Here is a 26,229-nt window from a genome sequence, read left to right as displayed (position 1 = left end):
ATCCAAATGCTTCCATTGCTCTACTCAAGTCCCAACTTACTCTGTCCTTTCTCTGTATCAAGACCAAGCAACAACAGTGGTATTTTCTTATATTCTGCTTCTCTCTGGATTTGTCAGATGTTTGCTTCCCCTCCACAAAACCACACTGAGCCATATCCATCAATTTTGGCATTACATTTGCCATTCTTTTAGCCATTATAGACATGAACACTTTATAGACCTGGTTTAGAATTGAAATGGGCCTGTATGATGCTGCATCTGATGGATCTTTACCCTCTTTAGGTATTACAGCTACCACTGCTTTCTTCCAGGATGTTGGTACTTCCCTTTTAAAGTACTGTTAAAAACTTCCTGATGTTTCAGTTTCCCCTCCTAGCTTCCACACTTCCACAGTAATACCATCTAGGTAAGACTGCAATCCAAACTGTAGCTTGCTACAGATCCCCCAACCATGCCCAAAGATTCTCACTACACCTTTCTAAACATACTGGAAAATATTAAGATACAACCAAACACCCTAATACTGGGTGATTTCAACTACCCTGCCATTAACTGGGAAAACTACTCGGGTACCAAACACCTTTTCCCAACAGTTCTTGGAATTCATAAATTCCAATGCCCTGGATCAACTAATCATTGCCCCACCAGGGGCTCCAATATCCTAGACCTGGTCATTACCAACATGGGAGATAGATGCTCCACACCAGTGGTCACCCCCTCATTGGTCAGATCTGACCATAAGCTAATCACCCTCGACATCCACCCCCCCCCCCCAGTAAGGAAATCTCCGTAAAAACTGCTCCAAAGCCAACTTCATGCTACACAAGTCAGAAGAGACAAACGTCATGACATCCATGCAGACGGGAGCTGAAGTTCGACTGCTGAATCCTACACTAAGGCACTGTACGAGCACATCCACTCATGCATGAACCGTGCCATCCCAAATAGAACAAAGACTCTCCCCTCCAAAAAAGGAAGCCAATCTGGTGGTCCCCTGCCATAAACAAACTATACAACAGAAGGAAGAAACAGTTGCAGAAAACGAGGAAAATCCCAGGATGCAAAAAACTCCCTTAACAGCCTCAGTAAGAAGCTGAGATCCCTCATAAAATCCAAAGCTAGTTACGAAAATAAAATTGCCAAAGAATCCAAAGACAACCACAAGGCATTCTATAGTTATGTCAAGAATCTAAATGGCAATGCTCAGATCTGCTCTGAGCTACAACAGAATGGCATTAAATATACTGATGCCAAGGATATTGCCAATATCCTGGCAGATCGATTTAGTGCCAACTTCACCCCCCTCACCCCCTAAAGGGCCCATCTCAATACCAAAAGATTGTGCCCACTGAGTGACGCACAGCTACAGTTAGTTATCACATTCCATAAGGGGGATCCACCTTGGATCCCAGGAACTACCGCCCCATCAGTCTGACTAGCCTGATCTGCAAGAGCATGGGACTCATTATCATGAAACTTATAAACAAAGACACTGGCAACCTTCAAAACACTGGACCCCAACCAGTTTGGGTTTGTGAAGGGCCAATCTCGTCTCCTGAACCTGACTGACTTCTTTGAATCAACCTCCAGAGCAGTGGACGAGGGTAAGGTGGCCCACACAGCCTATCTGGACCTGGCCAAGACCCTAGACACCATCCCTCACTCTGGAATCATAGATAAACTTACTAAGCTGGGCATAAATCCCTACATCACTCGATGGGGTGCCAACTGGCTTACTGACAGAACCCAGACAGTAAAAGTAGCAGACTCCAAATCCAGCTCCAGACAAGTGGAATACCTCTGGGTTCAGTCCTGGGACCTCTCTTGTTTGGCATCTACTTCTCTGAAGTACAGGCCAACACTAAGGGACTCTGGCTAACAAAGTTCGCAGATGACCGCAAACTGGGAGCCATTATTGAATCCACAAATGATGTGGATATTCTACAAAAGGGCCTTACAGAAACAGATGCTTGGTGCCAGAACCATGGGCTCAAGCTTAATGCCAAGAAATGTATAGTTATCCCCTTTGGGAAAAAATATGTACCCATGAATTATCACATAGGTGGCAGTACACTAAACACCGAAGGTGTGATGAGAGACTTTGGGACACAGGTGGACAGTGGTCTCACCTTCGATAACCACATTGTCACAACAATCAGGAAATCCCTCTCTGTGGCACACCTCATTGCTAAGGGCTTTTCATCCAGAAAAAAAGGAGGTCATTGTCCCACTGTACTCTTCCCTCATTAGACCCATTATAAAGTACAACGCCCAGTTTGGTATGTACCTCACAAGACTTCTGCAACAGCTGGAAAGGCCGCAGAAATACCTCACTAAAAGAATCACAGGCCTAAAACAGATGCCCTATGCTGTCTAAAAAAAAAACTCCAGCTATACTCTGTGGCATATTGTCTACTCCGAGCCAATCTGTGCTTAACATACAAAGCCATGTCAAATCCAGAGCTGTTGGACATCTCCACTTAAAGAAATCCTAATCCCTCAGAGAGACACGCTCCAGGGATCTAAACCTTGTCATCACAATGAACAAAACACGCTGGAGGGATAGGTTCCTGACCCAAAGACTCCACATACTCTGGACAGACTGCCCATACGTCAAGTAGAGCGCCACCTTGGCCCTCTTCAAAAGGAACCTTAACGATGGATGGGAGATAGGAAACTCACCCTGGGGATCACATCAGTCACCGTTAGACAGGGGTCCAGGGAAGTAAATATTGTGGAAAGAAATAATCCAGGAATTGTTATGGCTAGGCTTGTATAGGCCCCAGGGCCGCTAAGTATCCCAAGAACTACAGCCAACACGGGAATGGAAAAAGGAGATTCTGCTGATCGAGATGACTGCAATTAGGGATATCAAACAAAAAACAATAGGGGGCTGGAATTTATTGGAGAAAGCTGGCAAAGAAACCAAGGTATTGGGAGCAAATAACTACAGAGGAAAAGATGATACAATGGGAAGACGCTAAGAATATTTTGGACTGCATGTTAGAGATTGCCTTCCATATCAAAGGCTGATATCAGAGGATAGGCAAAGAAAAAGAAATATGGGGTCCTAAACAAAAGACCAGCACTGGTAGAGTTTTAATAGAATCTAGAACAGACGCTGCCATTAAAAAGGGAATAATTGGTAGAGCATATAAAATATTGCATGACAAATTTAAGAATCAATCAGAGGAGGTTAGAAAGTATTGGGAAGAGAGAGACTGGATAAGCAATTCACAGAGAAACAATGTGAGGATACATGCACATCTCTCAAATATGCAACAAAATCTAGAAGATTTAGGATTTTTGCTTGGAAATGTTCACATAGATATTTTTATACCCCAAGTAGACTCCAGAGAATCTTCCTCAGGTAGACAGCAAATGTTGGAGGTATGACTGGGAAGAGAGAGGTTACTAAGAACATATTTTCTGAGAGTGTAGTGAGTTGGTGGACTTTAAGGATTCTCTACGGGATGCACTGTCAGACACGCTGGGTGGGCAGATTGGTATGAGGAGGGAGATAATTTTTCCGAGCTATGATACAGAATTGGAACTGCATAGACATGGTAAAGCCTTGCTGTGTCTAATTATTGTGGCTACCAAAAAAGCAATTACTTGAAAAAAAATGGAAATCAAAATCTACACCAAACTATACCAGAAGCAGTGACTACAGTAACAGAGATAAAACAACTGGGAACAGAGATCTTTAGAAAAAGGACAGGAACCAACTACATAGGAAAAATGGGAATTGTGGGTACATACAGGGAAGTAACTAGGTTTAAAAGACGGCAGGACTTAAAAATAGGCTATGTAATGTTTGACTGAAAATGACTGGGTAGATTACAAGTGATGTCTAATACTTGCAACTGGGACTGTGTCTGTGTGGATTGTTTTAATTTTTATAAATATGGGATTGCCTATGTTGCAAGTGATGGTTTAATAAAGAAGAGGGGAGGATGCAGGAACTGGATTTATGTAATGACGCTTAGGTTATAAGATATATAGCAATATACATAAAGTATGTTTGTTAATGTGAACTTAATACAGTTTGGTTTTATACAAGTGCAAATTTGCCTATATCGCAAGTGATAATTCAATAAAGGTGTTTTAAAAAAAAAAAAGATAGGAGGAGATAAGACAAAAGATGGTGATGTACAATGGATCGAAGAAAGTCTCCGGGAATTGATGGTATTCCTGTGGAAGTTAGGAGGGAAGAAACTGAAACAAGTTTTTCCAGATTTTTATAAACAGTATTTTTAAAAGGACGGGGAACACCAGCATCTTGAGAAAATGTTGTGGGTGCTGTATTACCCAAGGATGGTAAAGACCCATCAGACCCAGCATCATGTAGATTGACATCAAGGGCAGGGTTGCCAAGGTGGAGTCTGAGGTTATTTTACGTAAAAGAAGGAAATTTGTTCGTGATACCAGGGATCATAATTCTGGTAAGCTCTTCTCATGGCAATACAGCTTTAAGAAGAAGCGCAACGCGAGTCGTGACGTCAGAGGAGGCCTGAGGTTAGGCGTGGCTGGAGATACATCAGCGTCTTCAGTGGAGATGGATTCAACTAGTATAAAGAGCGCATCTTTCAAGGATTTAAATTTAGAACAGGGATCTGTTCCAGGCTCAAACGGAGGTGTTAATAGCTCTTGCCAGAGTCCAGTCCAGAACAAAGGGCGAGGACGCCGCTTTCAGGGCAAGGGAAGAAGATGAGAGCGTTTGTTTCAATGGGGAAGTTTTGGACAAGCGTTTATCTGAAAATGTTTTTTTGCAGCAGAATCAAGCAGATGTTTACAGTTCCTTTTCACAGTGGGACAGAGGTGAGAGTTTTCGTATTGTAAATTTATCCGATTGTGTCATCACAGACAATGCTAAAAATATATTGCACAAGGGAACGAAGTTCGTTCTCACGAGGTTTCTCTCCTTGGCTGACATTTTATTGGATGCAAAAGACTTTTGTAGAAAACTGCATCTGAGAGTATTTTTTGCTGAGAAAGCCAATAATAATGAAAGTAATGTTGATTCTATTTTAGACAGCTCTCCAATGAATATGTCTCTGCATGAAAATGATGCGATAGATATATATTCAGAAGATGAAATTTCTTTGTGTTCGACTAGTTTTGAATTCAACACTGGATATGGTAGATTAAGTGTTCCCAAAGTTCCTTATCAAAGCAGTTTCATTCCACCCAAAATTAATGCAGCAATTTGTGTTTTTGAGAGAACGCTGTTTAAACAATTGGAAAAAGAACATGGAAAGTTTAGAAGGGGTGAAAAAGCATATAATTTAAATAAGGATGAGTGGATGGCTTTGACAGAGCTAAAGGAATCTAATGGACAATATGTTTACACCCAGGCCGATAAAGGGGGCAACTGGGTAATTTTGCCCAGAGAAAAGTATAATTCCATTGCTTTGGGGTTATTAAATGATACTAAAATTTATACTAGGTTAGCTTCCAATACTATCAAAGAGTACAACTCCTTGCTGTTGGAAATGTTAGAGAAGGGTGAAAGGTTGGGTTTCTTTACATCAGCAGATGTAAGGAGGTTGCATATTAAAAATCCAAGGAATGCTAGATTTTTCATTATTCCTAAAGTTCATAAGGATGTCATGAATCCCCCAGGTCGCCCCACTGTTTCGGGAAAGGGGGCTTATTTACAAAACATAGGAATTTTTTTGGATTCTGTATTAAAGTGCCATCTGCATAGAATACAGGCTCATGTTAAAAACACCAGAGAAATATGCATTGAAGTAAAAAACATCATTTGGGAACAGGATTTCTACTGGGCCAGTGTGGATGTGAAATCTTTATATACCAGCATTAATAAGCACTGGGGGTTAGAAGCCATTGGTAGGATGTTGGGTGAAGGACCTAGGACTAGTTATATCATAAATCTTTTGGAATTTTGTTTAACACACAACTGCTTTGAATTTGAAGGTAGGTTTTTCATACAAAATGAAGGTACGGCAATGGGGGGCGCCTTTTGCGCCCTCATATGCAATTCTTTTTATGGCCCATTTTGAGAATTCTTTCATCTATCCAAAGAGTTTTTTTCAAAAGAAAGGTGGTGAAATATAAGAGATTCATAGATGATCTCTTATTTTTATGTAGGGGTGACCCAAGGAGTTTGAGAAATTTGTTTTGGAAATGAGGGATACCCCATGCGGTTTGGATTTCACATATGTAGTGGGTGGAAGGAATATTCAGTATTTGGACATCGAATTATATGTGGGGTCTGACAATAGGGTACAACATAAACCCTTCTATAAAGCAACAGCAGCTGATAATTTTTTGCATGCTTCAGGCATGCATAGTGATTCTCTCAGACTCCTTACCATTAGGAGAATTTAAACGTATTGGGTCCAATACTTCTGAACTTGGAAGGATTGGAGTGGAGTTTGCCAAAAGAGAGAGAAAACTTATTGAAAGAAGTTATTCAAAGGTAAGAATCAAATCAGCTAGAGCAAAAGTAGAACAGGATTTGGGTTTAAGGAAGTTTAATAGGAGGGGATACTTGCATACTAATAAATGTCCAAATGGCCAGACGGGAAATGTTGAGATGGAAGGACTAAAAGAAAAGATATTTTTTTGTCACTAAATATTCGCAGTTTTCCTGTATTTTGAGAGAGACAGTGTCAAAACTATGGCCCATTGTTACTGGAGATAAGGTGGGGGAGGTTATTTCCAACCACGGTCACTTTTTCTTATGGTAGATATCCCAATTTAAAAGAAATATTAAACATTAGAAATAATTTGAGGAGTAACATCAAGAAGGGAACCTTTAGATGTGCGAATTGCAAAGTGTGCGTTAGAGTTAGAAGCCTAGATGGAATGAAAATCTATGATGTATGTTACAAGGCTCTGGAACACTTTGATTGCAATTCATCAGGGGTAGTTTACATTATAGGTTGTGGTTGTGACAAACAGAAATGGTACATTGGACAAACAAGTAGGAAAGTCAAACTTAGAATTCTGGAGCATTTGGGGGACAGACACAAAAGATTAGATAGTCCGGTGGCCAAGCATTTTTGGGAGCAGCACAAAGGGGTTCCTGAAGGGTTTATTTTCTGTGTTTTGGGGAAACCCAAGAGTTTTGGTGAGGATGCAGGTTTTCACAACAAATTATTGGAAATGGAGTCTAGATTTATTTTAAATTATAATACTCTCTTTCCAAATGGGATGAATCTGGAAGTGTAAACAATTTATACCATATTTATATAAAATAATAGTTATGTTTAAACATATTAAGTGGAGTGTATTAAATATAAATATAATTATTTTATATATTTTTGTAATACAAGTTTTGTCATGGAATTAAATAAGTGTTAATATATATTTAAGGCACTACATTTTACAATTAATAAGAAGTATGAAATTACAAAAGTGAAGTCAGAAACTTCACAGGAAAAACATTGTTGGTAAGGTTGTTCAAGGTAATTGATAAGCAATGTTTAATGGTTTCACTGAATCAATTATTTATGCAAATGTTATAGATGTGTTATAAAAGGGGTGTTTGAATTACAAGTGTATTCCGTGAGAAGGCGAATGCCGAGGTACCAGAATTAAAAAATATTTGCACAGTTGGGCTGTTGGTGTTGTGTTCAAGTATTTCAGCATTTTGTATCTTGGAGCGTGTTTTTGGTTCCAGCATCATGTAGACCCATTTCAATTCTAAACCATGATTATAAAATGTTTATTTCCATACTAGCTAAAAGAAATGGCAAAGGTGATGACAAAATTAATAGATATGGATAATGTGGTTTTATGGTAGAGGCGCAAACTTTTGGCAACGTTAATGGAACAATGATGATCCAGAAGGAAGCAGAATGTAAGAAAATACTGCTGTTGTTGGTTGGTCTTGATATAGAAAAAGCATTTGACAAAGTAAGCTTGGATTTTAAGAGTACAACATTCCCTCTCACAAAAAGGTTAATTAGAAGGATATACGAGGGATCAGAGACAAGAATTAAAGTGGGAGAATTCATCTCTGATAACTTGTCTTGACAGAGAAACTAGGGTGGGGTGTCCTCTTTCCCCTTTATTTGCTTATATTTAGGGCCAAAGAAAATAAGGGACTCAGAAATTCAAGGATATAATTAATATTGGAATCATGAACTTTGTCTTTATTTGCAAATGATATTAGGTACCTGGTAAATCCAGAAAAGGATATCTCAGTGTTGCAAAACACTGAGATAGTTTCTTTTTGGGAGATGAAATTAAATGAAGATAAAACAAAAAGGCTATAGATAAAAATAATGCACCCACACATGACTTGATTTAGCAATACCCAAACTTATGGGGACCAGATAAGATGAAGTATACAGTAAGAGTTTATTTATTTACAGACGTTTGAATTACTGAAAAAGTCTGACTGGGTAGAAGCCAATTTTCAGCAGAGGCCTGGGAAGAAAAGCTCTAAGAGGCATTAAGAGAGTAAAAAAATGCTCCTGTTATGGCAGCTAAGGACATGTGGGAAGAGACTAAACAAAAATTAAATAAGAGCTTCCAGTTTCTTTTATTTATTTATTTATTTATTTGTATTATTGATGTAGATAGTGAGATACAAGTAGTAAACATGTCAGGCAAAATGTCACCATCCAGAGAAGTTACAGATCATAATTAACAAAAAGTTGAAGAAATTTTTCTGGTAGGGGAAGCTAAGGGTCAGGCAGGATAAGTTGATCCTTCCAACAGAATAAGGTGGTTTAGGATTACCATATTTGAAAGAAAATTTTAGTGCTACACAATTAAGGCTCATATACACAACACAAGAAGAAAGGGATGATGAAATGGGGAAATTCAAGAAATAAGAACACAATGAGATTTTGGATGCAGATTCTTAAGGAGAACAGCAGCAGCCGTACAGAATATTATATTCATAAAGGAGGAGAAAGTATTCTAAGCACTAGGCCAAAAAGAGAATGGAGAAAGGAATTTTTGCCATTTGGGATGACTGCAAGTTGGGGGTACAGAGAATAGGCAAGAGTAGGCTGGAATTTAGTGAGAAAACTGGTAAAGGAACAAAGGTATTGGGCACAAATTACAAGAGAAGGAAATGTAACAGAATGGAATGAAACTAAGAAGACATTTGGACAGTGAACTAGAGACTGCCTTACCCACCAAAGATTGGTTATCAGAGAATAGGGAAAGGGATAGGGGAATCCTAAGTGAAAGGACCTGCTCTGATAGAGTTGTTAGTTGAATCTTGAAAAGACGCTGGTGTTAAAAAGGGTTAATTAGTAGGACATAAAGTATTGAATGATAACTAAATGACTCCGAGGCGGTTAGAAAAGATGGGGAAAGAGATTGTTCTCTTGGAACATCATTACCCAGTGGAAGGATATATGTATGGCTCCTAAATATTTAAACAAAAGATCTAGAAGGTTTAGGATTTTTGCTTGATGTGCTTGCATGGGTATTCTTTACATCCCAAGCAGACTCCCAAGAATTTTTCCTCAGGTAGACTGCAAATGCTACAGGTGTGGCAGGGGGAAAAAGATAAAGGGAATGCATGTTTGGGGGAGTGTAACAAGCTGGTAGATTTTTAAAAATTCCCTACAGAGTACTTTGTCAAAAATATTAAGTGAGCAAAGGAGTGTAACTAAGGTAATGATTCTTTTGAGATGGGACATAAGGCCTTACAATATCTAGGCAGTTTGGATCCTGTTAAGTTGGCAGCTGCCAAAAAATCAATTACTAGAAAATGAAAATTAAAGTCTAAACCAACTGTATTTGAAGTACTGCCAGATCTTTAGAAAATTTTAGAAAAATGAATGGAAAAAATTACATAGAAATAAAATGGAAATTGTGGGAACATCACATGCAGAATAATGTTCCAGCAAGGAGGGAGGTCCAAGGAAAGAAAGAAGGAATTGAGCAATTTATGTAATGTTGAACAGGAACATAGTTAAACAACAAAACATGTTATATAATGTTTTTCGTTTTATATTAATGTACGTCTGCATCAATGGGAATGACTAATTTTAGATTATAAAATTCTTATGCAACATCTCAACCTCCCAACATCTGTCTCAAGTCCAAGGTACTTAATTTTCCCAATACCTGTTTCTGGGCTTTTTTTTTTTCTGTTGCTCAATAGTTGTACTGTGAAACAACGGAAAATGTTTCACTGGCAAATTCTCTCTCTCTATGGGCTTTATTTTTAGAAAAATAAGAATCCATAAATCCTCTTCAACTTGCTGTCTCATTCCTTTTGCTGAACTTTTTCCTCCTTATCCTGTTATAATTCTCCTTCAGTTATATTAGTGCAATATATTCCTTCTAGTTCCTCTGGTATATCAGAAAATCTCTGGTTTTCTTGTTGCATGCATTGTCTTCCAACTCTATGCAGTTTTTCTTGAGAAGCTTGTTATTCAGCGTTCTACTTTATTTTAGCCTGTGGTTTCTGTAGTTTTATTCTTTCCAGGGATTTGTCATTTGACTTTAAAATAAGTTAAAACCTGGAGGAATACAAACAACTTGAGTGCATTTACTTATTTTTCCTCTACATTACTCAAAGCCATCTCCTGTCCAAAACTAAACAAAAAGCAGTTTAAGGTTCAACAGCTACAAGGCTCTCCACAGACAGTTTTGTCTGCTCCTTTATCGTTTCATTTTCCTTTGCTGACATTCAACCAGTGTAGTGACTACCAAGTACCTGAATGTTTCTCCCATTTTTTTTTACTGGCTTAATTACACCACTTCATTTTCTCACACTGCAGTTCTCCCAATGAACCTGCTGCACAGTATGCAGCTATCTTTCAATATAGAAAAACATCCCTTCCTGTACTATATATAATCCACTCTCTCAGCACTCTAGCTATATATAGTCTTTAGCAATCCTCAGTGGGATATACAGATTTACAACTTTGTCTAACACTCCCTCTAGCTTCCATCCTCTAAATGCAAATCTACCTTATCCTTTTGCACTTTACAGAAGCTCAAAAGCTATTTCTTCATAGTATCACAGAAATACCTATTCAGCCTCTCGACAGCAATAAAAAAATGCTAATGAAACTAGGAAACCTTAGGTATAAATTAAATTGTTCAATGTCACTGAAAATGTGTTTTTTGAAGTGACAGAAGTAGGAGGCTCAATTTTCTGAATATATCTTTTTCAGAATTTGAAAAGTCATTAACATTCCATGACAACACTGCAAACATTACTCATTATGTAGCACATAACTATTATAGCAGAGGTGGGCAATTCCAAAGTCACCAAGTTTAAGAGTACAACACTAGGGCGGAAGGGTGGGAAAAACAAAATGCAGACAGAGACCAGCAATATTCAATCAACCAAATAAATAAATAAATGCAGTAGTTGTTAGCCATCACTGAAACAGATCAATTGCAAAAAAAGTATACTTGTATCAGCTTTGTATATCCAGATGGTTATAGACTCAATCATAGCCAGCTACAAGGAAGCAGCTCTGATACAGAGTGCTACTATGCTTATGTTAAAATAGTTACCATTTGGATGCAAAAGCTACAAAAAGGTGCCACATCCAAAAATAAGTGCAATACTGTACAAAGTTCTTTTATATAATTTGTCAACTTTTGTGAATGGCATTTTTTTCCATATTAAACTGCATACAATTTTATTTTATTTATTTTATTTTACATTTGTTGACCGGGAAAAAATCCGACTGGATACATGTCCATTTTCAGCGGAGGCCCGGGGAGAAAAGCTCCACATTTAAGTTAGTTTACATACAAGAGAGTAAGATGGCACATAGCAATAAAATCGGTTATGATCCAAACCTGGAGAGGAGCAAAATCAGATAATAAAGTCATACATTGGTTATACTAAGTACAAAGAGAATGAAAATAGAGCATAACAATACACTTGATTATATAAAACACGAGAGGAACACAAAATCAGGTCATAAAGTCAGACATTGAAAAAGCAGTACAGAAAGTTAACATTTTTCGATTGGCCCCTTAGAGGTAAAAGGAAAAAAGGTGCTTGGGTGAAGAGATAGGAGGAAGTAGAGTACCCTCAGGAGAAGGTAGGGAGGAGAGAAATATTTAAGACAGCTATATAGAAGGGGGTTTAGTCTGGATGTGAGCATTGGCATAGCCAGTGGGACTTGAAATACTGGAATAGACTTTTCTTGAAGTTGTGTAAGGAGGTGATAGTGGTGATACTAGATGGAAGGGTGTTCCATATTTTGGCAGTGACATTAGTGAATATAGCATCCCCTCCTGAGTTATTGGATTTTACTTTTTGAATAAGTGGTATGTTAGAGGACCGTAGTCTGTTTAGATTAGTATATGGTATGACTAGGTTCTTTAGTGCTGGGGTTTTATCCGGATATTTTAGTATTTTAAATGCTTCGACGAGTTGGGATTGTTGTAGGAGGTTTGAAAGTTCTATCCATCCTAGGTGTTTTAGGTTTTTACAGTGGTGGGTTCTATACAAATCTGGCTATGTGATTATAAGAACATGAGAGTTTATTCAGCTCGGTTTTATTAAGCTTGTTGAGCACTGGGGATGCATAGAGAAGTGTAGAGAGCAAGTGCGTGCGCGCAATGGTCACTTTCGTCATGGGAGTGAGAAAGGATTTGATTCTATATATAGTGACCCTAATTTCTTATTCACGGTTTTAATGGTGAGATTAATATGGGTATTAAACTTGAGTTTATTGTCAATGGTCACACCTAATAGTTTGGTATGGGGATCTGGAGTAATAATTGTCCCGTTGTTTGATTGAATGGTGAAGGTAGTGTTGGGAAGTTTATGGGTTGGATGAAAGAGTAGTAATTTTGTCTTATTTGGATTAAGGATTAGCTGACGTCCTGCTAGCCATTTTTCAACATCTGTAAAGCAGGCTTGGGTTTTAGCTAGAAGTTTAACTATAGATGTATCCGAACATACTAATGTCGAATCATCGGCATACTGTACACATGTTGCCTCGGGGATGGTTTTATGTAGGTCATTAATGAAGACTGAAAAAAGAAGTGGTCCTAGTATGGATCCTTGTGGAACTCCAATGGTATTTGGTAGGAGATTAGAAAGTTTATTGCAACAGAGAACTGCTTGTTTCCTACCTGAGAGATAGGCTTGGAACCAGCCCAACGTTAGGTTGTCCAAGTTGAGATTCTGTAGAGTATTGTGAAGTAGCTGGTGGTTGACCATGTCAAATGCTTTTGAGAGGTCTAGAAAGAGAGCAGATGATATTTTTTTGTTGTTGCGGTTTTGATTTATTGTATCCGTAAAAGAGAGCAGGGCAGTCGTTGTACTGTGGCTAGGACGGAAACCATGTTGAGAACTGGTCAGTAGTTTGTTCTGGATAAGATAGTGAAGTAATTGCTTGTGTATGCATTTTTCCATGACTTTGGCCAGGGGGGATATTATGGCTATTGGCCTATAGTTTGACAATTCAGTGGATGAACCACCCTTATGGAGTGGGATGACGTGGGATATTTTCCAAATTGAGGGGATATTTGATTCCTTGATGGTACGATTAATTAGTATGGTTATGGGGTAAGCTATGACATCAGCGGCTAATTGTAAATATTCGGCTGGGAGTTGGTCTGCAGAGAGAGTAGTAGGTTTTAGTTTTTGTAGTAAGGATCTTATATTGGAAGTGGTGACAGGTTGTAGATTAAAAGTAGATGTGGTTTCAGAGATGTTTTTGGTTATAGGGCAGCAGGTGGCAGGTAGTTGGTTGGCTAAGGTTTGGATAGTATCTGTGAAAAAAAGAGTTGAAAGTATTGGCTACCTCTATTGGTGTTTTATCAGTTGCCTTTTCTTATGAAGTCAAAAACAAAACTGAAGTGACATTTCATCAACCTTCAAAAAATTGTAATACAATATTTTACACTTTCTACAACAATGCCCAGCAATTCTCCAACAGACCAGATTCTGGCTGAACATAAGGCTTCCCCTAGCTACGCCCATGACTGCTATGTTATACTCTCACAGTGCATTACTCATCCATTTCAGAAACTGCTCCCTCCCCTCTCCTCTTCCAATTACTGTCCCATGTGCATCCAAATGCTAAATGTTCAAAATGCGTCAATGCAGAATTAAAATGTACAGAATACCCCCCCAAAGTTAAATGCTCAGGTCCAGATAATAAATAATTTCAGTATGGCCATATATTTGTTTCCCTTAATGTGGAAGAACCTTCTAAAATTAGAAACCCATTTTTATTTAGGCCACTCAGAGCCACTGAATTTTCCATTTCTTTCATATACTCAACTATGCGGAAAGCGGTTATTTGTTGTTACACAGTTTTACTTTGGGTGACTTGAAAGTTTATTTTCAGTCTAACCTATTACATTCCTTTAAAATGTTTCTTCAGTTCACCGAGCCAAGCGATTACACTGGCCTGCGCAGACAGGCAAGTGGATAAGGGGGTAACCTGTAAGATGGAAATTGTTATCCATAGAACAAAAATTAAGATTTTAAAATACTGAGTTGTAAGTGGAAGGGCTACTGTATGCACACAGTTTGATATGCTATGCAAAGTAGTTACATGATTTTGGTATATATAGGAAAAACTGTACTTATGACATCAGCAGGTCCTCGGTACCTTATATAGCCAAATCTTTAAGATTAAAAGTAGAAGGCTTTGGTAGAACAAATCTTATACCTACATTCAGTTTAGGCAAATGACAGTAACTGTCTGGCCATACAAAAGCTGTTCAAATAAGACACATTCAGCACATGTATTTCTTGAGTTTGCTGAAAAGTAATTTGAACAAATGGATGGGTAATCTCAAACTGACCAACCAGTTTAGTAAAAAAAAAAGCCAACCAAATAGCAAACGAATGTGAACAAACCAAACAGAAACTAGGAAAAGCTGCAACACTTTATTCCGGTACCTCGGCTGAATGCCTTCAAAGGAATGAATACAATAGTACTTGTTGCACCTTATATATTGCTGTATAACACCAATTGATGTAATTAAACAATCACAAAAGTTAATTGACCCATAGAATTAAAGAGACACAATGTAACAGCATATTATAAAGCCATGAAACACTCTAAAATGTGTACAAAAAAACACTCTAAATGTATACAAAAAACACCTAAAAGACACACATACACTACTAAATATAGAGAATATTAATCATATAGTAAGATTAACTTCTAAATTCATGCCCCTTGGTTTTAGGGTACTAAATTTTAGAATAAACCTACTTTCCAAATTCAACAGATTCTGTAGATAGTTCCCAGTGTTATGAGAGTCAGGTTTAGCAAGGGCACAAAAAAATAAAGAGTCCGAACTTCCATTGTGAAATGAATTAAAATGTTCAGAAATAGGGCTATCAGTTCTGACATTTCGAATATCACCTAAGTGTTCTAAAACACGTATTTTTAATTGCCGTTTAGTCTGACCAATGTAAAATTTAGGAGGAACACAATCACAACCAATTAAGTACACCACTCCACATGATTTACAATTAAAATAATTATGAGCAGTGTAATTAACCCCATTAATCAAACTACCTGAAAGATCTTTTACTTTTGAACAGATTTTGCATTTTCCACATCTAAACATACCATGTGGCAGCTTACTTAAAATGCCAGACCGAACACGATTTTTTACTTTTGATTTCAAAATTTCCTTTAAATTGGCATACCTGCCACAAGAAAAGGAAACATGATTTGGAAACAAGTGACCAATCTCCTCACTGTTACAGACAATTGGCCACAAAAAATCTACAATGTCTTTCAGCATCACAGAAAAAGGGGAACATTTTGTGACAAAAAATAAATTGTCAATATTCACACAACTAACCCCATCATACCTGGATGTTTTCAAAGAAGCTTTCTTAAAAATACTAACTCTTTTATTAGGGTTTAGCAGTCTATCTAGACTTTTACTAATTAAATTTTCAGAATAGCCTCTCATGGACAACCTCTGTCTGACATTGTCAAATTCCACATTCCAAAACCTACTCTCAGAAGTATGTTCCTTAGTGCGTTTGAACTCCCCAAATGGGAGTGCCTCAATTAAATGGGCCGGATGCGCACTACTCGCATGAAGGAAATTGTTGGAAGCTGTATGTTTTTTAAATGGTCTAAACTGGACTAGTCCTTCTGTATCTACATACAATAGAATATCCAAGAATTGGATCTCACAATTGTTCACACTATGAGTAAATTGCAAACCAAATTTATTTTGATGTAAACTAAAAATAAATTCGTCAAACTCCAGTTTATTCCCTTTACAAACAAAAATCAGGTCATCAATGTATCTATAATAAGAGACAACTTTCTTCTGAAAAAAGTCTAGGGTATATAAGAAACTAATCTCAAAATAAGACATGAAAAGGATAGCATAAGTGGGGGCAAAATTAGCCCCCATAGCAGTCCCCTCCTTCTGAAGAAAAAATCTTTGTTCAAAAGTGAAGTAGTTGTGGGTTAGAGCAAACTCTAAAAGCAAAATAACAAAAGACGTCCGAGGACCTTCTCCCAAGATTTTACCAATAGCTTCCAAACCAAATTTTGTCTTAATACTGGTATAAAGGGCCTTAACATCCACCGTAGCCCAGTAAAAGTTGTCCTCCCATTTAAAGTTTTGCATTAACTCACAGTATTGATTAGTATTGCTAATATGGGAACTTACATTTTTTAGTTCTTTTTTCAATATGCTATCCAAAAATATCCCCACGTGTTCCAAAAAAACCCCACAACAAGATACAATTGGACGACCAGGAGGGTCTTGTAAGTTTTTATGTATTTTAGGAAGTGTATAGAATATAGGATCCCTAGGATTAGTGATAAACAATCTTGTCACATCCTTACTACTAAGGAAACCTAGTCTTTCACCCCTTTCTAAAAGGTCAAACAATTCAGAGTTAAATTGAACAATTGGGTTATGTGATAGCTCTATGTAAACACCATCATCACACAAAAGATCAAAATTCATTTTTAGATAATGGCATTTATCCATTATAACCCAATTGCCACCCTTATCCGCTGTACAAAAAATATATTCATTGGAAATTTCTTTCATTTGTTTTAGTGCCAACCACTCTTGCTTTGTAAGATTAAATTCAATAAACCGTTTCAAAAACAGCAGATACTCAGTCTCAACCTTTTTACACAAAACATTTTCAAAGGCCCTTAAAACAGCTGAATTTTTAGGAGGACAAAAAGAACTGTGCACAGGCAAACGAGGCACAGTTAATTTTCCACAACCAGTAAAAAAACGTTCAGTGCTTTCAAAAGTAACGACAGAATCAGAATTGGCCCGCATGATAATATCAGACTCAGAATAACCACTACTCTCAGTTTTAGAACACTTAGGTGATATTCGAAATGTCAGAACTGATAGCCCTATTTCTGAACATTTTAATTCATTGCACAATGGAAGTTCGGACTCTTTTTTTGTGCCCTTGCTAAACCTGACTCTCATAACACTGGGAACTATCTACAGAATCTGTTGAATTTGGAAAGTAGGTCTATTCTAAAATTTAGTACCCTAAAACCAAGGGGCATGAATTTAGAAGTTAATCTTACTATATGATTAATATTCTCTATATTTAGTAGTGTATGTGTGTCTTTTAGGTGTTTTTTGTATACATTTAGAGTGTTTTTTGTACACATTTTAGAGTGTTTCATGGCTTTATAATATGCTGTTACATTGTGTCTCTTTAATTCTATGGGTCAATTAACTTTTGTGATTGTTTAATTACATCAATTGGTGTTATACAGCAATATATAAGGTGCAACAAGTACTATTGTATTCATTCCTTTGAAGGCATTCAGCAGAGGTACCGGAATAAAGTGTTGCAGCTTTTCCTAGTTTCTGTTTGGTTTGTTCACAACCAGTTTAGTACTCTTGTCACTCACGGACAGAGGCAACATGCAACTCTCACAACATATTCTTGTTCTGACAGTCTCTGGATTATTTGAACAAAAAATATAAGGCCTAAAAGTTAGGCTTAAAACCTTTACAGGTGAACAGCCTACCGAATACCTATGAACCTACGCAGAACTACCATCTTTAAAGCATTCTGTGCAAATTTTGTAATGAAATTTCAAAGGAAAAATAGGCATGTGATATTTTATACAGCTTCCAGATGCAGGTGTTAAGTCTCCAGTGTCGCAATCTGTTTTGTATTATTTCTTCTATTGTGGAAATGTCTGCTAATCAATCAGAAAATAAACTGCCTAGGAGGCTGCATTATTGAGCTGTCATTGAACTGTTATTACAGAGATACAATTTCTATATTTCTTTTGAATAGGGATTATTTTTAAATGCAATTACACCTTCTACCTTAGGCTCACACAAGCCAAGTTGGGACATACTATTCTAACAAATCTGATAGCAGCATAGTACAATTATTTCTCTAAACAAATGCAGTTAAGTACCACAACAGTCTTGTACAGTCGTTTGAGAGTTCCACTTTTTTTACATTTCGGCTCCTAGCAGAGAAAACACAGGTTACATTTTTTCAGGCTGACAAAATTAGTAGTCTGAATTACATCATCAGTTTTACTACACTTTGAGAACCTGAAAATACCCTTGTCAAAAATTATTTATCCTGCCATTTAGTGTTAGCAAAATACATACAGACTTTAATTTGTTTTTATAAGCATGCACTTAATTTGGACTCTGTTGTTTTTTTCCCCCCTAAATGCTATGTTATGCAATAAACAGCAAAATTAATCAGGAGTCTTACTCTGAAAAATACATATTATCTTGAAGCAGTAAACAGACACTGTCATATAAAGTTGAGGTCACATTTGTGTCAGATAGCCTTCTGAAATTGCAAATTGTAAAATTTATGAAAACAGTCAAAAGGAAAATGGGTAGCTAGCAGTTCTCATCAAGGTAAAATAACCACAAGTTGTCAAATATAAATCTAAAAAATGTGTTGCAATTCCAGACTCCAAAATTTTTAATTCTGTAGCTATGTGGTCAATTTACATTTCATTATGAGACAAAATTTTACTTTACTCTAAAAATTCAAATTACAGGTGCTCATTTGTCTTCTTTATTATATTTTACATTTACTGACTGTGTAGTCCAAATGGGCAATTGACCTCTTTCAGTAGAGGTCCAGTGAGAAAAGCTACAGAAAAATAGCAATGTTGAACATAAATTTAAAACCATAAACAGAAACACTACGTACTGCTAAGCCTAAATAGGTTTGTACAAGATACTAAGCTGTAAACACCACTAGTCAATTACACAGTAAACATTCAAGAGTGCAGGGAAAGTTCAAATATACAAATTACATGCAGAAGAATCAATTTAGTTCTCTTCACATCTCTAAAGTGGGTAGGCCTAAGCAGATTTTGTCTGAGAAATAGGATTAGAACTTATAAAGCAAACAGACCAAGAAAGAGAAAACAGAGTTCTTTATTCATTCAGTCAGCAGAATTATGCGAGGCACAAGTAACTTTGTATTCAGCCTTACATAAAAAAAGTATATGGTGTCTAGTTGGTCACTACAAAGTAAGACTGTACGCTATTATCCTAGAATTAAGCAGGACACCAGCCAAGAGGTATTTAAGTATGTGTTTTCAGGGTTTCAGTTTGTCTGTTACAGGAAGGGTGAGCTGGTGTTCTAAAGTCTCGAGGCATAAAGCGATAAATGTAGCAGCACTGCAGGTGTCTAACAGTTTCAAGTAGGAATTTTTTTTTTTTTTTACTTTATTTATAACCGGGAAAGTCAGACTTGGAAAGAAGTCAATTTTCAGCAGAGGCCCGGGGAGAAACACTCCAGGATGCATGTCTTTGTAACGTGGGAGGAAACCGGAGCACCCGGAGGAAACCCACATGAACGCAGAGAGAATATGCAGACTCCGCACAGAAGGCATCCCAGCTGAGAATCAAACTGGAGAACCTCTTGCTGCGAGGCAACAACGCTACCGCTGCACCAACCTCATCATAGATCCCCCTTTGATAAGGGGTGTTTTAAGGTAGTTTTTAGAATCTGTAATTAACTGTGTGTAGGATAGGTTCAAGACAGTTTGGTTGTTTCAAGGCTTGACAATGGTAAGATTTCAGGAGTAAGGTGGCAGCAAATTTTGGTATTTGCTTATAACATATCTGGTTTTGTCTTGTAAGTGTTCAAGTTTGCAAGGGCTGGTGATGCATAAAAAAGTGATAGGAGTTAAGAAATTTGATCTTTTTTTCCTAGCCGTGTCTATGAAACAGGGTTTAGTTCCAGAGTTTTTTTTTTTTTTTTTTTTTTTTTTTTTAAATGCTGTGCATGTTGTTGTGTCTTTCGGCTTTTACCAGTTAGGGGTCGCCACAGCGGAACTCCGGTCAGCTAATGATTGGTAGTTGATTTTCACGTGCCGAGTTACCAGCCCTGACGTACAACCTTCAACGAAGGTACATCCATTCACTCATGTCTCCACGCAGAAGACGCTCTAGCCGAGAATCGAACCGGACAGCATCTTACTGGGAGGCGACAACGCTATCGCAGCACCACCACAGATGCATTTAAGAAATTAATTTATAGAATCTTTATGTTAATTATGCCACTAAAACTCCCTCAAAATTTCATGGAAATATACTGAACCATTACTTTAATCTCAACTGACCCAGCTACCCAACATTCACCCAACCCCATATTCCACTACGGCTCTTTATGACTGGGCACCTCCAGATCAAACCCTTTGCCAGATGGACTTCAACTCCTCTGGATATAAATCTTGCACTAAAATCAGTATTAGCTCCAGTAGTGAACAATCTAATACGAAGCTGCAAGTGTGAAGTCTTGAGACATCATACATGCACAAGTCAGTGAAGGTCCGTAGTTGTGGAAGTGCCTTGCCCAATGAATTCAGAACATTGATGCCAAACTCCATGCTCTACCATGAAAATACCGGAATAGCTCCTAGTCTTGATTGGACTTCAATCAAGCATCTGGTCTCCCCAAAACCTTTACCTTCTCTCTGTAGAATGCTGGATACCGACAAATTCATCTAATTTCCCAATCTCTGGCAAGTTGTACCAGCAGCCAAGATCCATTCCTAAACCTGGGAAACCAGTGGCACAGAGACACCCTGCCTCTGTACCATCAGACTTAAAATGTTGAGCCATTTGGAGATAAAGGCGTTTTTATGCAAAGAAAATACCCCCACACACACACAAAAATAAATAAATAAATACTTGGCAGTCTTTTTAAAAAATGGTCAGCAATACAAGGTCTGCAGAAGCAGCACTGGGCAGCTGCAAAGTGAAAAGGTGAACAATGACTTTACAATAGTAACAAAACAAAAAAAAAAACACAGTTTCCTTTGAAAGAATTGCGACACAACAGACTGGCATGGTCATGTTCACAACCTCTTAAATGTAGTTCAGTATTTCACCATCACTTGTTAACAAAAAATTTGTTGACCAAGTGTATTGTGCTCGGTAATCCCCAAGTGTAATACCTCGCAGTTAGTTCTGCGCAGCTTTGAGCATGTCTTAACTGATTGGCAGGGGAAAAACGAGTTAAAGTGAAAAGGCATGCTAATTTGCGCTCTGGAGTGACAGGCATACAAATTTCCACATTGTGTATACTGTGTCATCATGTCTTATTTAATACAAATAGTATTGTCCTGCTGTTACAGCTTCAACCTGTACAAAGTTTTTCCTTAATATTATAACTGTTTGAAGTCTGTGTGTTGCACGGATAACATCTGTAACTTTATGCACCGATAACGTCTGTAACGTTATGCACTGGTTAATTTACCTAGACTCTGTAACTGCGAATTTGACCTGCGTCATGAATGAAAGGGTCCTTGGACCAGCCCTGGTTAACAAATCAAAGTAAAAACATACTGATAGGGTTTATGCCCATAAAGTCAACTACAACAATTTGTCATAATAGAATATCCTGATTCACATGCAATATGGAGGGCTTACTACAACAATTTGTCATAATAGAATATCCTGATTCACATGCAATTTGGAGGGCTTAAATGTCAATAGTACACGTTTTGCCGATTTAATTCCAATTGTAATCAGAGCAAAGAAAGAGTTGGAGGGATATGATAAATAAACGGTATGATAAAAAGTATGAGATTCAACTAAACTAAACATTTGTGTGCCTTGGTATGCTTTGAATATTCATACCAATGCTACCTTGCCACGGCAGGAGCCATGTGAATATTCATGCATGTGAAGGGGTCAGTGCGGCTGGAGGTGTGTTTGGGACGGGATTTACTACTGCGCATCCTGTGAGGTACTACACTTGGAGATCACTCGAAACATCAAAATGTTTATGTTATACCGTTGGTAGATTCACATTTTAATTTATTTTCGAAACATCAAAATGTTTATGTTATACCGTTGGTAGATTCACATTTTAATTTATTTTCTGGTACAGTTATGGGTTTTGCAAATTGTAGCATATAAGTATATGTTTTTGTTATGCAAACAATATAGTTACTGCAGTCAGCAGCACAGCTATAGCACAACAATAATATTCCACTTCACACAGCACTCCACGTTACCTCACAATATTGAGCAGAGAAAAGGTTTGTTAAAACATTAAAAATTGTTTTGGCAGACAGAATTTGTCAGCTTTGTTTTCTAGCAAATGCTTTTAACAGCTTATCTAGTTTTCTTATCCAGTCAGAGCTTTTAGCCAGCACCCTGTAAGGACATGAGGTCCATAATTACAAGTTCTACAGCTACAATTGCACGATTGTTAAAGAAATAAAATAAATCTCAAAACTCACTGTTTAATGCCATTAAAATATTTTTGAAAGGAACTTATCCACCCTGAACTCTCCTACATTACAAAAACACGTATGAACTTCTATATTACATATCAACACATTTACTATACCTGAATGGCATAAGTAGAGCTCTCCAACACTCCCATCAAATTTCAAACCCTATATATATACATACACACACACACACAATAAATATATATATATATATATATATATATATATATATATATATATATATATATATATATATATATATATATACACACACACACACACAATAAATATATATATATATATATATATATATATATATATATATATATATATATATATATATATATATATATATATATATATATATATACACACACACACACACACACACACACACACACACACATATATATATACATACACACACAATTTACACACGTACATAAACACTCAAAGTTCATAGAATTAAATTGTTTATTATATAATTTCTGAAAGAAAAAAAAAACAAACCGAAGCCGGGCTTACAATTTAACACCCTTCTCAGATCACCACATAGTGAGCTTCGGTAGATTTACAGTAAGTAACTGTCAGTCTTTTCTTTTATTAATTACAGCTCCATGACAATCTTTGCAAGGGAGTTCATCACACAATTTTCCCTCCTTACATAGTAATGTAATGTGGAGGGTCAAGGGGGTTGCTGGACCACCTTACATTAGTACCCTTGGGTCAGAATTGTGCCTGAAAATGTTCATGACACAAAGGACTTCAGCTCTCAGTGATTGCAAGAAAAAGTACAAATTTTAAGGGACAGGGCAAAGTCAGGACACTTGAGACATTATGAACACAGTCGTGTAAATAGTACCAGTCAAAAACAAATGCCAAAACATCAGAGCATCACAATGTCTTAAAACAAACCAAATTCTATTTTTGTTTCTCTCCATTCCACAAGACGATAATGAAACAAAAGTATGAAAAATTACTCCTCCCTCCACAGTATTATACTTCATTGAAAACCCCATCTTGACTTAACATACTGCTTCAACCAAATAACCAAAGTAAAATAGATTCACAGTTTGGGCTACAGTAGTACTTCTTTAATGTATATACCGCAGCTTCCTTTCTGTTGACCTGTGTACAGGGGGGAAGATGACAGATTAAGTTTTTGTATGCTTTTCCAAAAACTCATTATGAGTGGGGGAAAAAAGGCAAAAATGTTTAATTTTAAAACACTATGAAGAAAACTATAAGGGCAAGAATACACTACTATGAAATTACTAAACAGCATTTACAACCACAAAAACGAACAAGTTTAAAACAAACACATACAAATGGGGACACCAATATCACTGTAAAATGAATTCAAAATGAATAATTACAACTTTAGCTAAGGAAAGTGTGCTTAATATTTCCAAAACAAACAACCAGAAGTTTAGAGATGTTACCCATTTCTGATATCAATGCAGCACCTGCATAATTTGTATCAATGTACCCATTTCTGATATCAATACAGCACCTACATAATTTGTATCAATGTGTTGCACAAATGTAATTAACATTACTAGAAGCATAAAGTTATAAACTACATCTCCATTCTTATTAGCGAATCACATGCTACAACTAATGGTGTGAAAAACAAGACAAGTCAATAGCTTTCACAGATTAGCATCCCAAAATGTAAACTTTTAAACCTAATTAGAACTTAAAAAGCAGAATTAACACCTCAGCATCTGATAAATGCCTGCTACAAATTGCATAATTGTGTGGGTGCATGGAGACCAAATATTCCACAAAATGTAATGGCTGTTGTAAAATTGCATTATACAATATGGTCTGACAGCAAACCTCTCAACTTCTTAATACAAGAAATCTGGACAAAGCCTAAAATAATGGGGGAACAAAGGTCCAAAATAGGGGCAGATTATAAATACTACTCCTACAAATATAGAAAGTAGCTAGATTAACAGGATTTGTGCCACCATGTATTTTCTGACGATTGTGAAGTCTGAAGCTCAAATGTATGCCATTATTTATTGACTTTAAATCTTAGTGATGAGCCAGAAACCACATATTTTAGAAGGAACGTACCAATAAGGCAAAAATCTGGAGAGCTGAGTGGCATATGACAGCAATAGCTTTGCTACTTGGTATAAATACATGTAGCAAATGTATAGCCATCTTAATAATCACCATTTCCCACATAATAACGTTGTACTAAAGTTTATAACCAACGTGATGTTAAAACCTTTGCTCAAAGTATTGAGACACACATTATTGTGTGCACAAACATTTACCAACACTTGACTCCTGGGCTGCAAATGAAAATGGTCCTGGGTTAGCAAAGAATAGAAAATATTGTGGCATTATACTACATAACCTAACACTAACCACTTTCACTACAAACTTTCTATCTACTACATTACCCGGGCTGACCCTACAAATGGTCAGATCCGATTAGCACTCCATCCCGGTAAACAAAATAAACAAACCAGGGCACGTTCAGCACTATTAACTAAATCGATCATTTCTACCACAAAAGGAAATTAATACGAAATAAACTAATACGAACCAATAAAAAAGGATTTAAATTATCGTATACAATGCGAACACATTACATCAAACCAAGCGTACTATCAGCCACATTAGTTAACCTTGACAAAAAATGTAACATTCGCCACACAGGACAGGAGCTCATCACACACAAAAAAAAAGTGCAATCTCTTAATTAGGCTACTTGCAAATAGGAGTTTACCTTATATACATATTTTTGTATGCAGAAAGGACACGATAGCGTTGCAATTTTAAAAGAGTTTAAAATAACAGTCCCAGCAATATGGAACAGATGAGGGGGTCCGTTCCAATCGCCAAGCCACTTCCCTTACCCTTCGTAACAATCTTGGCACTGTTGTCACTGGCCTTCTTCTTCAACCTGTGCTTCTTCTCCTTTTCTTTGCTTTTGTCGTTTTGGTCCTTCATCTTAGAGACGTTAACTGCAGCCAAGGTAAACACCGCTGGGCTCGCTAACGAAATGGGAGAAGGATGCTTTGCCATTTTCTTGGAGGACTCAAGTAACACTTCCGTATTAAGTGGACTATGGCGATAACCAAACTGAATACCGAGATCTTGTTTCATTCTCTTCGCTTCTTGAACAGTCTTCCTCAGCGGAGAGTGTTCTCTTTTCTTTCGTCTCCGTTCTTTATGTTTCTCTTTTTCCCTTTGTTTTTCTTCTACTTGGACGCGTACTACACTGACTTGTGCAGCCATTTCGAAAATACATTTAAATGACCTAAGTCTTAAACTGCGCATAACCAAGCTTCACAGGACAGCTGGGGCTTGAAGTTTCCTCAGTCATAGGGAGCTTGGGCGACATGTTTTCAAAATAAGCCACCAAGAGTGCGGCTGCGTGATCTTAGAAGACTTATGGGAATAGAAGTTTTTTTCCTCCGATTTGTTATTTGGGAACTGTAGTTCTCGGTGAAGGGATCGTGCACAAATGCACGCAGGCCACTTATTTCCCCGGAAGATTGAATTTCAAGGGTGTTTATATAAATTTCCGCTTTAAAAAACGGACTGGTTGCAGAAG

At 37.2% G+C, this 26,229-nt stretch overlaps 1 protein-coding gene across 1 annotated transcript in view; it reads right to left on the bottom strand.

The window, feature by feature from the left end:
* Window positions 1-26,024, bottom strand: part of RSBN1 (round spermatid basic protein 1) — a 457,685-nt gene extending 431,661 nt beyond the window's left edge. Inside the window, exon 1 of the mRNA XM_044076988.1 lies at window positions 25,529-26,024. Within this exon, the coding sequence (XP_043932923.1) occupies window positions 25,529-25,952 (424 nt within the window). The 5' untranslated portion in view covers window positions 25,953-26,024. The remainder of the gene's footprint in view (window positions 1-25,528) is intronic.
* Window positions 26,025-26,229: the final 205 nt, after the last annotated feature.

Source organism: Protopterus annectens, chromosome 7.part0, assembly GCF_019279795.1.
Source record: "Protopterus annectens isolate FY-2018-M chromosome 7.part0, PAN1.0, whole genome shotgun sequence".
In the NCBI taxonomy this organism is placed as follows: domain Eukaryota; kingdom Metazoa; phylum Chordata; order Ceratodontiformes; family Protopteridae; genus Protopterus; species Protopterus annectens.
The sequence above is the reverse complement of the archived record's forward strand: the minus strand, read 5'-3'. Positions and strand labels throughout refer to the sequence as shown.